The sequence below is a fragment of the Quercus lobata genome, chromosome 2 (genome assembly GCF_001633185.2).
Source record: "Quercus lobata isolate SW786 chromosome 2, ValleyOak3.0 Primary Assembly, whole genome shotgun sequence".
Lineage (NCBI taxonomy): Eukaryota > Viridiplantae > Streptophyta > Magnoliopsida > Fagales > Fagaceae > Quercus > Quercus lobata.
The window spans coordinates 45,796,581-45,808,523 of NC_044905.1; the positions used below are offsets into that span (position 1 = coordinate 45,796,581).

At 33.9% G+C, this 11,943-nt stretch overlaps 1 protein-coding gene across 1 annotated transcript; it reads left to right on the forward strand.

Annotated features, from left to right (window-relative positions):
• LOC115975697 (peroxisomal fatty acid beta-oxidation multifunctional protein AIM1) lies at nt 1–10,915 on the forward strand. The gene is made up of 18 exons (XM_031096588.1): nt 1–425; nt 504–575; nt 726–788; nt 933–989; nt 1,117–1,184; nt 1,292–1,373; nt 1,486–1,541; nt 2,213–2,515; nt 2,788–2,874; nt 4,051–4,225; nt 4,851–4,972; nt 5,216–5,379; nt 8,195–8,449; nt 8,773–8,894; nt 8,988–9,109; nt 9,305–9,453; nt 10,133–10,271; nt 10,654–10,915. Exons 1-18 carry the CDS (start codon nt 332–334, stop codon nt 10,696–10,698), a joined length of 2,175 nt encoding a protein of 724 aa, XP_030952448.1. The 5' UTR covers nt 1–331; the 3' UTR covers nt 10,699–10,915.
• Nucleotides 10,916–11,943: the final 1,028 nt, after the last annotated feature.

The following is an 11,943-nucleotide window of genomic DNA, read 5'->3' on the forward strand; positions in this document are numbered from 1 at the left end:
CAACATGTGGAAGGAAATCTGATTGGCTAACCAAGATATGATGATAATAAAAATCCAATCCCATCGGTACAAACACAACAACACCGTGGAAAACGCCACCCAATGCCAATAATAGCGCGCCACTGAGTCAAAGTCAATTATTCAAAAACATTTCATTTCATATAACACACTCTGTCAGCACTAATAAAAGCTGTTCCAATCCATACATAAACAACAACAACAACGATCATCTTCCTAACAAACTCACAATCAATCAATCTGAGCTTCTTCTTTTTCTTCAACAAAAAAGCAAAAAAGCAAAACCCTAGGTCTCTGTCTTTCTTTCGGAGCTATGATGGAAAGAGGGGTCACCTTGGAGGTCGGAAACGATGGCGTTGCGATCATTGCCTTTTATAATCCACCAGTGAACGCCTTAGCCATTCCAAGTCAGCTCCACCCCGTGTTTCTTTTCTTTTTTCCCTTCAAAATGTGAAATAGTTTTGAGATTGTGTTGGTTTGTGCAGTTCTTGACGGTTTGCAGGAGATATTCGCCGAGGCCGTGAGGAGAGATGATGTGAAAGCTATCGTTTTGACTGGTAATGCTTTTTTTTTAATTATAATGGAAATCAATTCGGTTTTTATTGATTGTTTTGACTTTAATACGTTTTATTATATTGAGACTCGAAGAAGTTGAGAGTGATAGATAAGATAGGTGTGAAATTCTGATTTTTGTTTGATCATTGAAGGCAAAGGAGGGAGGTTTTCTGCTGGGTTTGACATTAATGTTTTCGAGAAGGTTCACCAGACTGGTACGCTTTTTATTTTTTGACATACCCTGTTGTACAGTTGTTGAGTTATATAGAAAATGTGGATTTTTTTTTTTTTTTTTTAAATCTGTTTTTACATTTTTGGGTTTTGTACTTGAGAATTCATTGCTGTATTTATTTGTGCAGGCGATGCTTCAGTTATGCCTGATGTATCGATTTCTCTTGTGGTCAACACAATCGAAGGTATTATTTTCTCAACTTTGACCAGTAGGGTCTCTCATGAGCTTATTATTAAGATTCCTCCAAAGCCTATTATTTGAGTTTCTTTCTCAAATAATTTTTCATTAATCTTGTTTCTTCATAACCCCAGATTGCAAAAAGCCTATAGTTGCTGCTGTAGAAGGACTTGCTCTTGGAGGTGGCTTAGAAGTGGCAATGGTTTGTGTTTTGTTGTTAGGCAAAAAAAAAAACAAAAGCAGTTTCCTTTATAAACTTGATTGTCAGAATCTTTGCACAATCGCCTCATTTTAGATGGCCCCTTTCAGGGATGCCATGCACGAATCGCAGCACCAGGAGCTCAACTTGGCTTGCCTGAGCTGACTCTTGGAGTAATTCCAGGGCTTGGAGGTACACCTGCATTTGTACATGCACACACACAGACACCCTGTATTATAATTGTTGAATTTTTCACTTATCATAACTACTGACTCATTTATTAAAACGTTGGTTATTTTTTAAGGCACACAACGTCTTCCAAGGCTTGTAGGACTGCCAAAGGCTATTGAGATAATGCTGGTAACTGGCTTACTACACTTTGCGATTTACCAACTTACTAATAAAGATGCTAGGTTGCAAGGCACACAACATACATATGGCCAGACCCCAATTTTGGCTGTTAAGGATACATAGCCAACCCCAAAATTTTGGGACTATAAGGCTTTGTTGTTGTTGTTTATGTAAAGGAGAGAGAGAGAGAGAGAGAGAGAGAGAGAGGCACTTACTTTTTAGGAAGGGAGGAAGAAGATGTATTGATCGAATCACTTTAGTTAGTAAGAGAGGGCAGAAAACTGAGGAATTTGCTTCATAACAGTATGGTTTCATAAGAAAAAGTTACCTTTAAATGTAAAATCATAGCCTTATTACATTATTGTATTAGATTTAAGGAGAGGTGAGCTGAGAGAATTAACGCTTTTTCTTATTCAACATTTGTTTTATCTTGCTTTGGTTAGATGGTAGTGTGTTGGTGGATTTAACAACAACAAAATGAATGTTCAAATAGAAAAATAAGTGCATAGCAACCTATTGCTCACAGCATATGTGCTGCGGGAAGAGTGAAACTGCAACACATGCTCTCTATCCAAATAATTTTGATTGGGGTCATAGTGCCATACTCTACACCTGAACTTGTCTCTATTTTGTGAGTGGTTGAATTCCTTTATCATAAATCCAATTGAATATAAGTGCAGTTATCTAAACCAATCATGTCAGAAGAAGGGAAGAAGCTAGGCCTTATTGATGCTCTTGTGGCCTCTGAAGAGTTGCTAAAAGTATCTCGGCAATGGGCTTTAGACATAGCAAATATGCGCAAACCATGGGTCCGTTCCCTTCACAGGACAGACAAGATTGGTTCCCTTTCTGAAGCACGCAATCTAATAAATATTGCAAGGCAGCAAGCCAGAAAAACTGCCCCAAATATGCCTCAGCATCAGGTCTGCCTTGATACGATTGAGGTGGGCATTGTTCAAGGAGGATATAGTGGAGTTCTACAGGTATTTTTGGTTTTGGGAGATATTGTTATACATTTGTAAATTAAATCTTCCTTCAAAGTAAAAAGTGTGTCCTTTTTTTTAATACTAAAAATTTATGGTCGGCTCTTGTTATATATATATATATATAGTTGGTTCTCTCTTTTGGAATCAGATGGTTATTATTGTTTGCTTGAGTAGGCATGCTTGATGACCCAGGCTTCATATGTTAATTTTTATGAAACAGCTAGCTTGTTTCCTTTTTTATGTACTAACAGACGAAAATCTCATCACAGGAGAAAAAAGTTTTTAACGATGTAGTCTCATCAGACACTTCAAAAGGACTTGTTCATGCCTTTTTTTCACAACGTGCAACATCCAAGGTACTAGAAGTGATACCCCCTCCCAGCTCTTTTCTTGTTTCTTCAATATAAGAGTGAATTATATATGCATGATCCTTGCTTGAATGGTGATGGTTTTGTATTCTCGTATATTGTAAATGCTGTACTTTCATTCTATCACATTTTTTTATTAGTACATCATTATATCACATTGAAAATTGACTTTATGCAATTTAATTAAAATTTGACTGAAAATGATAGAGTTTCCCGAGCTTTTGACTCTTGAATTTGCGAAAAGCTAGGGGCTGTAGTATCTGGTGGTTTGTGGTTTTGTCTTAGAGTGGCGATTCTTTTACTTGACCAACTTTGTCAAACTTAATTTTACCCGGGTTTGCTAACAAATTCTTATTTAAAAATCAGTTTTCATGATTCTTGTAAAGGATATTGTTCTAAAACTATATAACTTAACATGAGATGCGACTTTATGTAGTTCTTATGAACGTATAAAACTTATAATTGTATATAATGTGTGTCTGTGATATATACTGACATCAATCATAGTTTGTCTGTATCTGTCTATTTCAAGCCTCATTCTGTCCTAGTCATGTGTTGTAATACTTGCTCATTACAAAATTGTACCCATACTCTGCAAAGCACCTGTGTTCCATTCTAGTGTTAATTCAAAAGAAAATATTAGAAGGCTACTTAAGGTGTATAAAGTTCCTTTAGATGTGGTGAATTGTTATTTTGCTTATGTGATTCCAATTAATGCTCTTTTGTTGAAAAGGAAAAAGAACTCAAAATCTACTTCCCCCCCCCCCCCTCTCCCCCACACCTTCACCTGGTTTAACATGTACGTTTGTTGTCTTTGCAACCTTCTATTATATATACAATTTCCTTTTAAATTAATAATAATTCTTAATTCCTTAAGTTGGACTTGTTAATAATCAGCAATATGAAGCCCTTCCCAATTTCAGGGAGGATTTTTTATTTAGAAATTTTAGTGATGTAAGGTCCTCATAGATATCTTGGTCATTGGGGTCATTGAGGACCTTGTAAATTTATTTGGCTTCTGGAGGTATACAGTTAGTTTAAGCTTGATGTACTGAAGTCTAAGTGTCTTTGAATGAGTTTAGTAAGTTGTCTTGATTTGCGTGAATAGATTGAATTCATTTGATTCATTTTTCTCCTTTTAAACATATCTTTTAACTATTACAGGTGCCTAATGTCACTGATGTCGGGCTTAAACCGAGGCATGTAAAGAAAGTTGCTGTTATTGGGGGAGGTCTAATGGGTTCTGGCATAGCTACAGCTCTTATTTTGAGCAATATTTTTGTAGTTCTCAAGGAAGTCAACTCCGAATATCTTCTGAAGGGATTAAAATCAGTAGAAGGTTTTTTTTTTTTTCCTCTCCCACAGAAGTTGAGATTCACAATGTTATATTCTTGTATAGCATGCTTTTAAATAGGAAGGACATAGTTCAGACAATCTTAATTAAATTGTTACCTGGTATGATTGATGAGAAGTAATTAGGTGTTGTCTAAACATTGTGACGCTAAAAATTATTACTGCCTATAGTTTGGAATTTTATTATCCAGAGACAAGTACATGATTATTTTCATTTTGTGCAACTTAAACATTACAGGAAATTTTGCTCTTATATAAATGAAGTAATATTGTAACATTGGCCATTCATAGATGATTGTGGAGTTAATTGCAATATTTCTAACTTAATATACTGAGATATTTAGATTATAGGGGCAATACATGCAATCTATATGCCAACATTGTTTATAGCAGTTAATTTTTTGAATGATCTATATTTCAACAAGGAAAAGAAATGACCCCCACTAAGATTTATGGTGTCTCTTAGAATTAAGGGTGAAGTATCCATTAACAAGGTAGATAGGATGAGTCTTTCAAATTCTTTATTTTCTGGGATTTTTTTGCAGTCTTTTCATGAATAATACCATTGAAATGTTTTATGTGATAGAAACTTTGTGAATTTTCTGTTACAGCAAATGTTCGAGGCTTAGTAACAAAAGGAAAGTTGACACAAGATAAAGTGCAAAAAACCTTATCAATGCTTAAAGGTGTATTGGACTACTCAGAATTTAAAGATGTGGATATGGTCATAGAGGTGGGTTGTCTCATATCTCTTATGATGGTCAAATATGGAACTTTACATCTACAAACTGCTGGCATCAGTAGAATGCGTGTTATTCTGATAATTTTTACTCAATTTTTTTATATTTTAAATTAGTGATGTTTGCTCAATGCTTTCTATTTATCCCCTCTCTATCCTGTGTTTTTATGATAGTGAAATATCTTATGAATAGATGATCTAGATAATATGTATTGCTCACTTTTTCCTCTTTTGCAGGCTGTCATTGAGAGTGTTCCTTTAAAACAAAAAATATTTGGTGAGATTGAGAAAGCTTGCCCTGCCCATTGCATTTTAGCAACAAACACATCTACTATTGACCTCAACATAGTTGGGGAAAAGACAAGCTCTCAAGATCGCATTGTGGGGGCACATTTTTTCAGGTTACCTATTCTTTTCTCCTTGCTAGTAAATGCTTTCTATCATATGTTCTATAAATGTAAAAAATTGATAATATGCTTCTTCTTTTTTCTTTTTTTTCTTTTTTGGTTGCAAGTAAAAGGTTGACACATATGCTTTTTTTTTTTGGTAAGTAAATGGTTGATACATATGCTTCATAATGGTATTGAATAAGACCTGTGAGTACTACACTGGACCAGGCAGATCCTCATTGAGTTTTTTGACGGAAGATATCAATATGTGGCCTTCATCACAGATCTTGCATTTAGCATTGAAAAATAATGGTCCCCTTCAAAAAGAAAAAAGGCTTCATAGTCTTTTTCGTTACATATCATTAAAAAAAAAGGCTTATTAGTTGCACTCAGCCAAGGAAGGGAACTATCAAAGTATTGAACTCTGAGAGTCTTGTATCACATAGATATAATCTGAAGTATAAACTCACTTCTCTGCTTGACAGAAATGTCTTCCTCATGAAGAGATACTTTAGTATTAAAACCACTAGCCAATATCCACTGCAATGCCCAGTGCATTTTGAAATATTTTGTAAGAAATTATCTTATGTTACATGTATGTTTAGGAAATCAACTTCAATTATATTACATTACATATCATATCATTAGAAAGAGGAAACACAAATTATTAACTCTGAAATAATTAAAATTTTGAACCTGTTGCTTGAGCGATTAGACCAATAATTAATTATTCTCCTCTAATTTAAGCATAGAGTTATTTTCATTTTTTATATGCTTGATTTCATGTTATTAAATTTTCTTTCTTTTTTTATTTTCATAAAAAAATTGCTTTTATCTTTTTTTGGAATTTCTTTCAATTATTTCCAATGCAACTAAATTTGAGTAAGAATATCATATTCCAAATAAGTTGTTTCTTATATAAATCTTAGGAAAATAAAAAGTAGAAATTCATTTTATGTAAGTAATTAGTGCACTATGTATAAATAAGTAATATATGAAAATAAACGTATTTACCCTATTAATAATCTTTGTAATTATATAGCATATATTGAGGCTGCTACAGTGTTTGTTTTATATATGCATATAACAATTTTTAAAATCAATGCAATCGAAAATGTGAACATATGACTATTAAGAATTCATAAATATTTAATTATTTATTCAGTAAAAAGATATTTAATTATTCAAGTGAACAATTATTTTTTATATTATTGATTGCATGTTATTAAATTTGCTTCTGTCTCATGATGGGTTTTGATTCAATTGTTGGCAAAGCCTATATATGAGAAAGAATGTCATATCCCAAATCAATTAAATTTTTTATTATAAATATTCCAAATTAATTATTTTTATATAAATTTTTAACAAAAATAACCATATAAATTCCTTATATATAAATCATGTGCACTATGTGTGTGTTCAGAGACTTTTTTATTTTAATTAAAATATAATATTTTTAAGTCATGAATGTAAGTATTAATTTAAGTATAAAATGTGTCCAAAATTTTATGAAACTTGAATCTTAAATTTATAAATTAAACTTTATATACTTAACTTGCCCTATTTCCTAATTTTATGTAATTGAATTTTAATTTTTAATTTTTTTTATTTACCTTTTACATCCTTAATTTGTCTTATTATTAAATTTTTAGTTATCTAAATATCTAATAGAGTTAATTTTAGAAGTATGGAAAAGTGGACAAGGAAAATTACTCCAATTATATATATATATATATATATATAAAGGTTGGGTTCAAGTTACACTGGGTGTAACTCTAAGCAATGTTCATGTTCCATGTTCTATATGTTCTCAATATGCATGTCAATTTTCATGTCAATTGGATGTTATTTACCATTCGATCTATAAACTTATTTTTATGCATTATTTTAAATTACAAAAACTTGAGTTTAAACAATTGATAGATGACATAACTATTGATTTTTTATCATCTTGAAAATTTGCAATCATGGAGAATATATGAAAATAATGTAATCCAACGGTGGATTTGTCAAAATTTGTATCAAATTAAAAAATATTAAGTGGTGGAACATTGCTTAAAGTTATATAGTGTAAATGCAAAATCTGATATAAATGCAAAATTTGGTGAGGTAAATGCAAAGTTTGGTGGGGTACATACATATATATATATATATATATATTTCCCTCAAGTTTTGTTTTGTTGCCAATAATACATTGGACGACAAGAATTTCCAACCCCTTGTAGGAGGGGAAATATTTATTTCCATTTAGAAAGCTCTGATTTTTTTTGTCGTACTATTAGTTGCTTAACTGTAGGATGCCAACCTACCATTACCAGAGGTTCTGAGATTTTTTTCAATCAGGAAATGTTGGAAAATTTTAAAGAAAACTAAAATATCATTGTGCTAAGAGCCTAAGATATTAAGCCGGGGTATAATATGCATATCAATTGACAGAACTTAACTTGAGTCTTAGCTCAATATTTTTTTCATGAAAGTAATGGTCATTCTCTTCTAGTATGACAAATTAAACTAATGCTGGGGTGACAGAGGTATGCCTTTATTTATGGACTGATCATGCTATTTTATCTAAATGTTATATCTTTTGGATGATTTAAAATGTTCTCTTTCATGCTGTTAAGTTTATTAACAGCATGCTGTTGGTGGCAATGCATCAAGGCATCCAAATGATATTACTGTGTTAATTTACTCCAGCAGCAGTCTTCTTTGAGTCAAACAATCCAAATGATATTACTGTGTTAATTTACTCCAGCAGCAGTCTTCTTTGAGTCAAACAGTTTGTGATGCCTTTTGTATACACTCTGTAACATGGCTTTTTTGTGAACAGTCCTGCTCATGTGATGCCTCTTCTGGAGATTGTAAGGACAGAGAAGACATCTGCTCAAGTAATCCTTGATCTCATGACAGTTGGGAAAATCATTAAGAAAGTTCCTGTTGTAGTGGGTAACTGCGCTGGCTTTGCAGTCAATCGGACATTTTTCCCATATTCGCAAGGTGCACATCTTCTGGTAAACTTAGGTGTGGACGTGTTCAGAATTGACAGGGCAATCAGCAGTTTTGGCCTCCCCATGGGTCCTTTCCAGTATTCTTCTTTCCTTAACATTGTACTTTGTGTTATATTGTTTCACATATATAATGTGCGTGTGGTGATCATGTTGGCAGTGCTGTATTCTTCTTTTTCTTTAGGGCTGGGGCTGGGGTGGGGTTGGGGTGGTTCAGTGGGGGAAATACCTTGAGCAAATGTTCAACTTTTAATTTGGTTATGGGAGCTCTTATAGAGGCTGAAGCTTCAAGTGACTGCTTCCTGGTTGGGCCTTAAAGCTCTTCCTCCTCACTACATGGAAAGTCTAAAAAAATAATCATTTTGAAATATGATGTTAATGTCCTTGTGTCATTGATTTGCAGGCTTCAAGACGTAGCTGGATATGGAGTAGCCATGGCAGCTGGGAAAGTACTTGCTGATGCATTCTCTGATCGCTCATTTACGTCGCCATTGGTTGAACTTTTGCTGAAAAATGGAAGAAATGGTAAGGACTTCTGTAACCACACACATAAATCTTACTTATTGTTTCAAAGGTCCTAATGCTTTTCATGTTTTTTTATTTTATTTTTATTTGAAGGTAAAAACAATGGGAAAGGATACTACATTTTTGAAAGGGGGAGCAAGCCGAAACCTGACCCATCTGTGCTACCAATTATTGAGGAGTCTAGACAGCTAACCAATATTATGCCCGGTGGAAAGGTACTATTAGTATACATCAGAATACAAACATTCCATTTGCATGAAATAGCATCATACTGCCTCAAGTTGTCATTGGCCCACTTGTGCTACTGTTAATCTTTGCATTCCTTGTAAGACATAATTACGATAATCTCTTCCTGCGGTTTGGTTGGAACTGCAACTAATGTGTTTGCGGGATTATTTTAATGCTGGCAGCCTATATCTGTTACTGACCAAGAAATAGTGGAGATGATACTCTTTCCAGTGGTTAATGAGGCATGTCGTGTTTTAGATGAAGGGGTAGTTGTTCGAGCATCAGACCTTGACACTGCATCTGTTCTTGGAATGAGTTTTCCATCTTTCCGGTGAGTGACTTTATGGCCATTACCTTCTTCTTTCTAGTTGGACTTTTGAATAATTTCTCTTCCTATTGCAAATTTTTCTAGATGCTCATTCCTAAAATATTTTCATTATATATACATCTTAGTCAGTCAATGTTTACATATTTTGCAATACAATTTATCTCTGTATGCTCTGCCAAAGATGTATGTGTCACCAGTCTGCTCATTTTGAGTTCATCCATAGAATATCATAGTTATGTCCACTTAATATATTTTTCCTGGAGGCATCCCTGAATCATAATTGATACTCTTTTTTTTGTGATTAATTACAAATTGCTGATTTGTCCTGTGGCAATAACCTGTATATATCTTGTGTGTGTGATAAATTTATTGGTAAACCCAGCCATCTACTAAATCTGCAGACTTAAAAAAATATGTTTACTACATAAAGAGGGGCCATGATATATATATTCTATGGATGGTTATTCTGGAAAAATGAGAATTGCATTGTCAGGAATAAGGATTTACAGATTACTACAAAATTCTTATCTAAAAAATGGGATATTGAGATATTATTGGTTGCATATAGTATTGTTAGATGTATTATATTGAATCATAAATATGGCATCTTACAACTCTTACATTGCCATCGCTTAAAAATTAATTATCTAATAATCTTATGGCAATCATCTCTTTGTTCCAGTGGTGGTATTGTTTTTTGGGCAGATACAGTTGGGCCTAACCAAATTTATGCGAGTCTGAAGAAATGGTCAAAACTGTATGGAAATTTTTTTGAACCATCAAGGTTTTTGGAAGAGAGAGCAACAAGAGGCATCCCATTGGTAAGAACCCTATTATCCTTCCTTTTCTTTTAACCTTTGCTTCTTCACATCGACCAATTCAACTTTAAGAAACAGACTATTCTCTGCCTGATGAGAAGAGTTTAATTCACCCTGGCATTAATTTTGATGCCTCATGGGTCAGGTTGTTTGTTTCATTGTGATTTAAGGTTACCTAGAATGGTTAATTGTCATTGAACAGGGGAAAAAAATTGTATGCTAATGATATTATCTTCCTGCAATGACAATACGTCGTTCTTAAAGAGAATACAGACTTACAGAGCTTCTGGTTATAGTGGAAGAAAACTGATAAATTATTCCTCTCTCTCTCTCTCTCTCTCTCTCTCTCTCTCTCTCACAATGACATTGTTGCCTTTTCTTGCAGAGTGCGCCTTCTTCTCCATCTCCAACATCAAAGTCACGCTTGTGAGCAGTGTTTTTACATCCACTCTGACCTGAAGCAAGCACAGAGTATGAAGATGAGAAATAAAGGTGTCTTTTATTTTTCGGGCTTGTAATTTTTTTACAGAAGTTCAGAAGTAATAAGACGTTGGTTTCCCAATGTGTTTTTTGTTTTCCACAACAGCAAACACATTGTCTTTCTTTAATAAAATTATTATTATTGTTCCTGGAATCAGGGTGAGATTTTCCTCATCTTTATTGTCATTCTCAACTGAACCATAACAAATCTCTTCCGTCCAATTTATCCTATTAGTTTAAAGAGAAACATTAGGTGAGGAGGAAAGCTCTGGTATTGTTTATCATTAGTTTCAAGTGAAATGCAAAGATACAGGTGAAAGGAGGTTTCTCGTTAGCTTGAAGTGGAACGTAGAGATACAGGTGAAGAGGATGACGCATGATTGTGATGGAATTGTAATACTATTTGTAGCCATAATATGCTCAAAGTTTCTTTATCAAGAGCACTTGGTTAAACTGTTGTTCAAAGTTTCTTTATCAAGAGCACTTGGTTAAACTGTTGAACAATCCTTTTTGTTTGGTTGTTGGGAATTCAGGTGGTCTAAAACAAAGCCACCTCGAAATGTAATTTACTTCAATTTTACCCACAACTTCAGCAACCTCCCTTGCAAACCCACAGCCCGTACACCACAGTCCTTGGCAGCGGAGCCATCTGAAATTCTAGTTAGAAACATGACAGTTGCATCCTTCATAGATAGTCCAGATGGATTAATCTATAGATTCTATACTACATGATTATAGGCAGATTCTTCGACACCAACTAATTAACGTTCCAGTGAGTAATGAAACGAGGCCAAGTTAAAACTTCTATGAGATTAGGCTTTGAATTAACACAGTCAAAGGGGCAATATGTTTTATTAACCCACAAAAGTTATGTCTAAATCTGAGAGACCCAAAATCTAGGAAGTGAATTTTGGTGAAATTCATTAGGAAGAGGAATGGAGCAAAACCCAGATGGTGAAAGTGGGTTTTCAAGTATTGAATGAGAAATTGGCTAGACCCATATAGAGGTTCTGTGGATTTGTGCAAAAAAATAGAGATGACCCAGAAGAGAATTGGGAGTTTCCACATGATATTTTGAGATTTTTCATTTTTCCTTCTTACAGAAGAGCTGTAACACCAAGAGCTTTTCGGAATGACACCGTAACTCCAATAACTTCTAGGTTTCCGGCACTATTTCCGATGGCTACTTGCCATC

What these genes read in the sequence shown, in the direction of transcription:
- LOC115975697 (XM_031096588.1), top strand. Translation starts at nt 332, where the DNA reads ATGATGGAAAGAGGGGTCACCTTGGAGGTCGGAAACGATGGCGTTGCG. An exon ending in GAAAGCTATCGTTTTGACTG is followed by an intron (nt 576 to 725) that starts GTAATGCTTTTT and finishes TGATCATTGAAG; the next exon opens with GCAAAGGAGGGAGGTTTTCT. An exon ending in GGGATTAAAATCAGTAGAAG is followed by an intron (nt 4,226 to 4,850) that starts GTTTTTTTTTTT and finishes TTTCTGTTACAG; the next exon opens with CAAATGTTCGAGGCTTAGTA.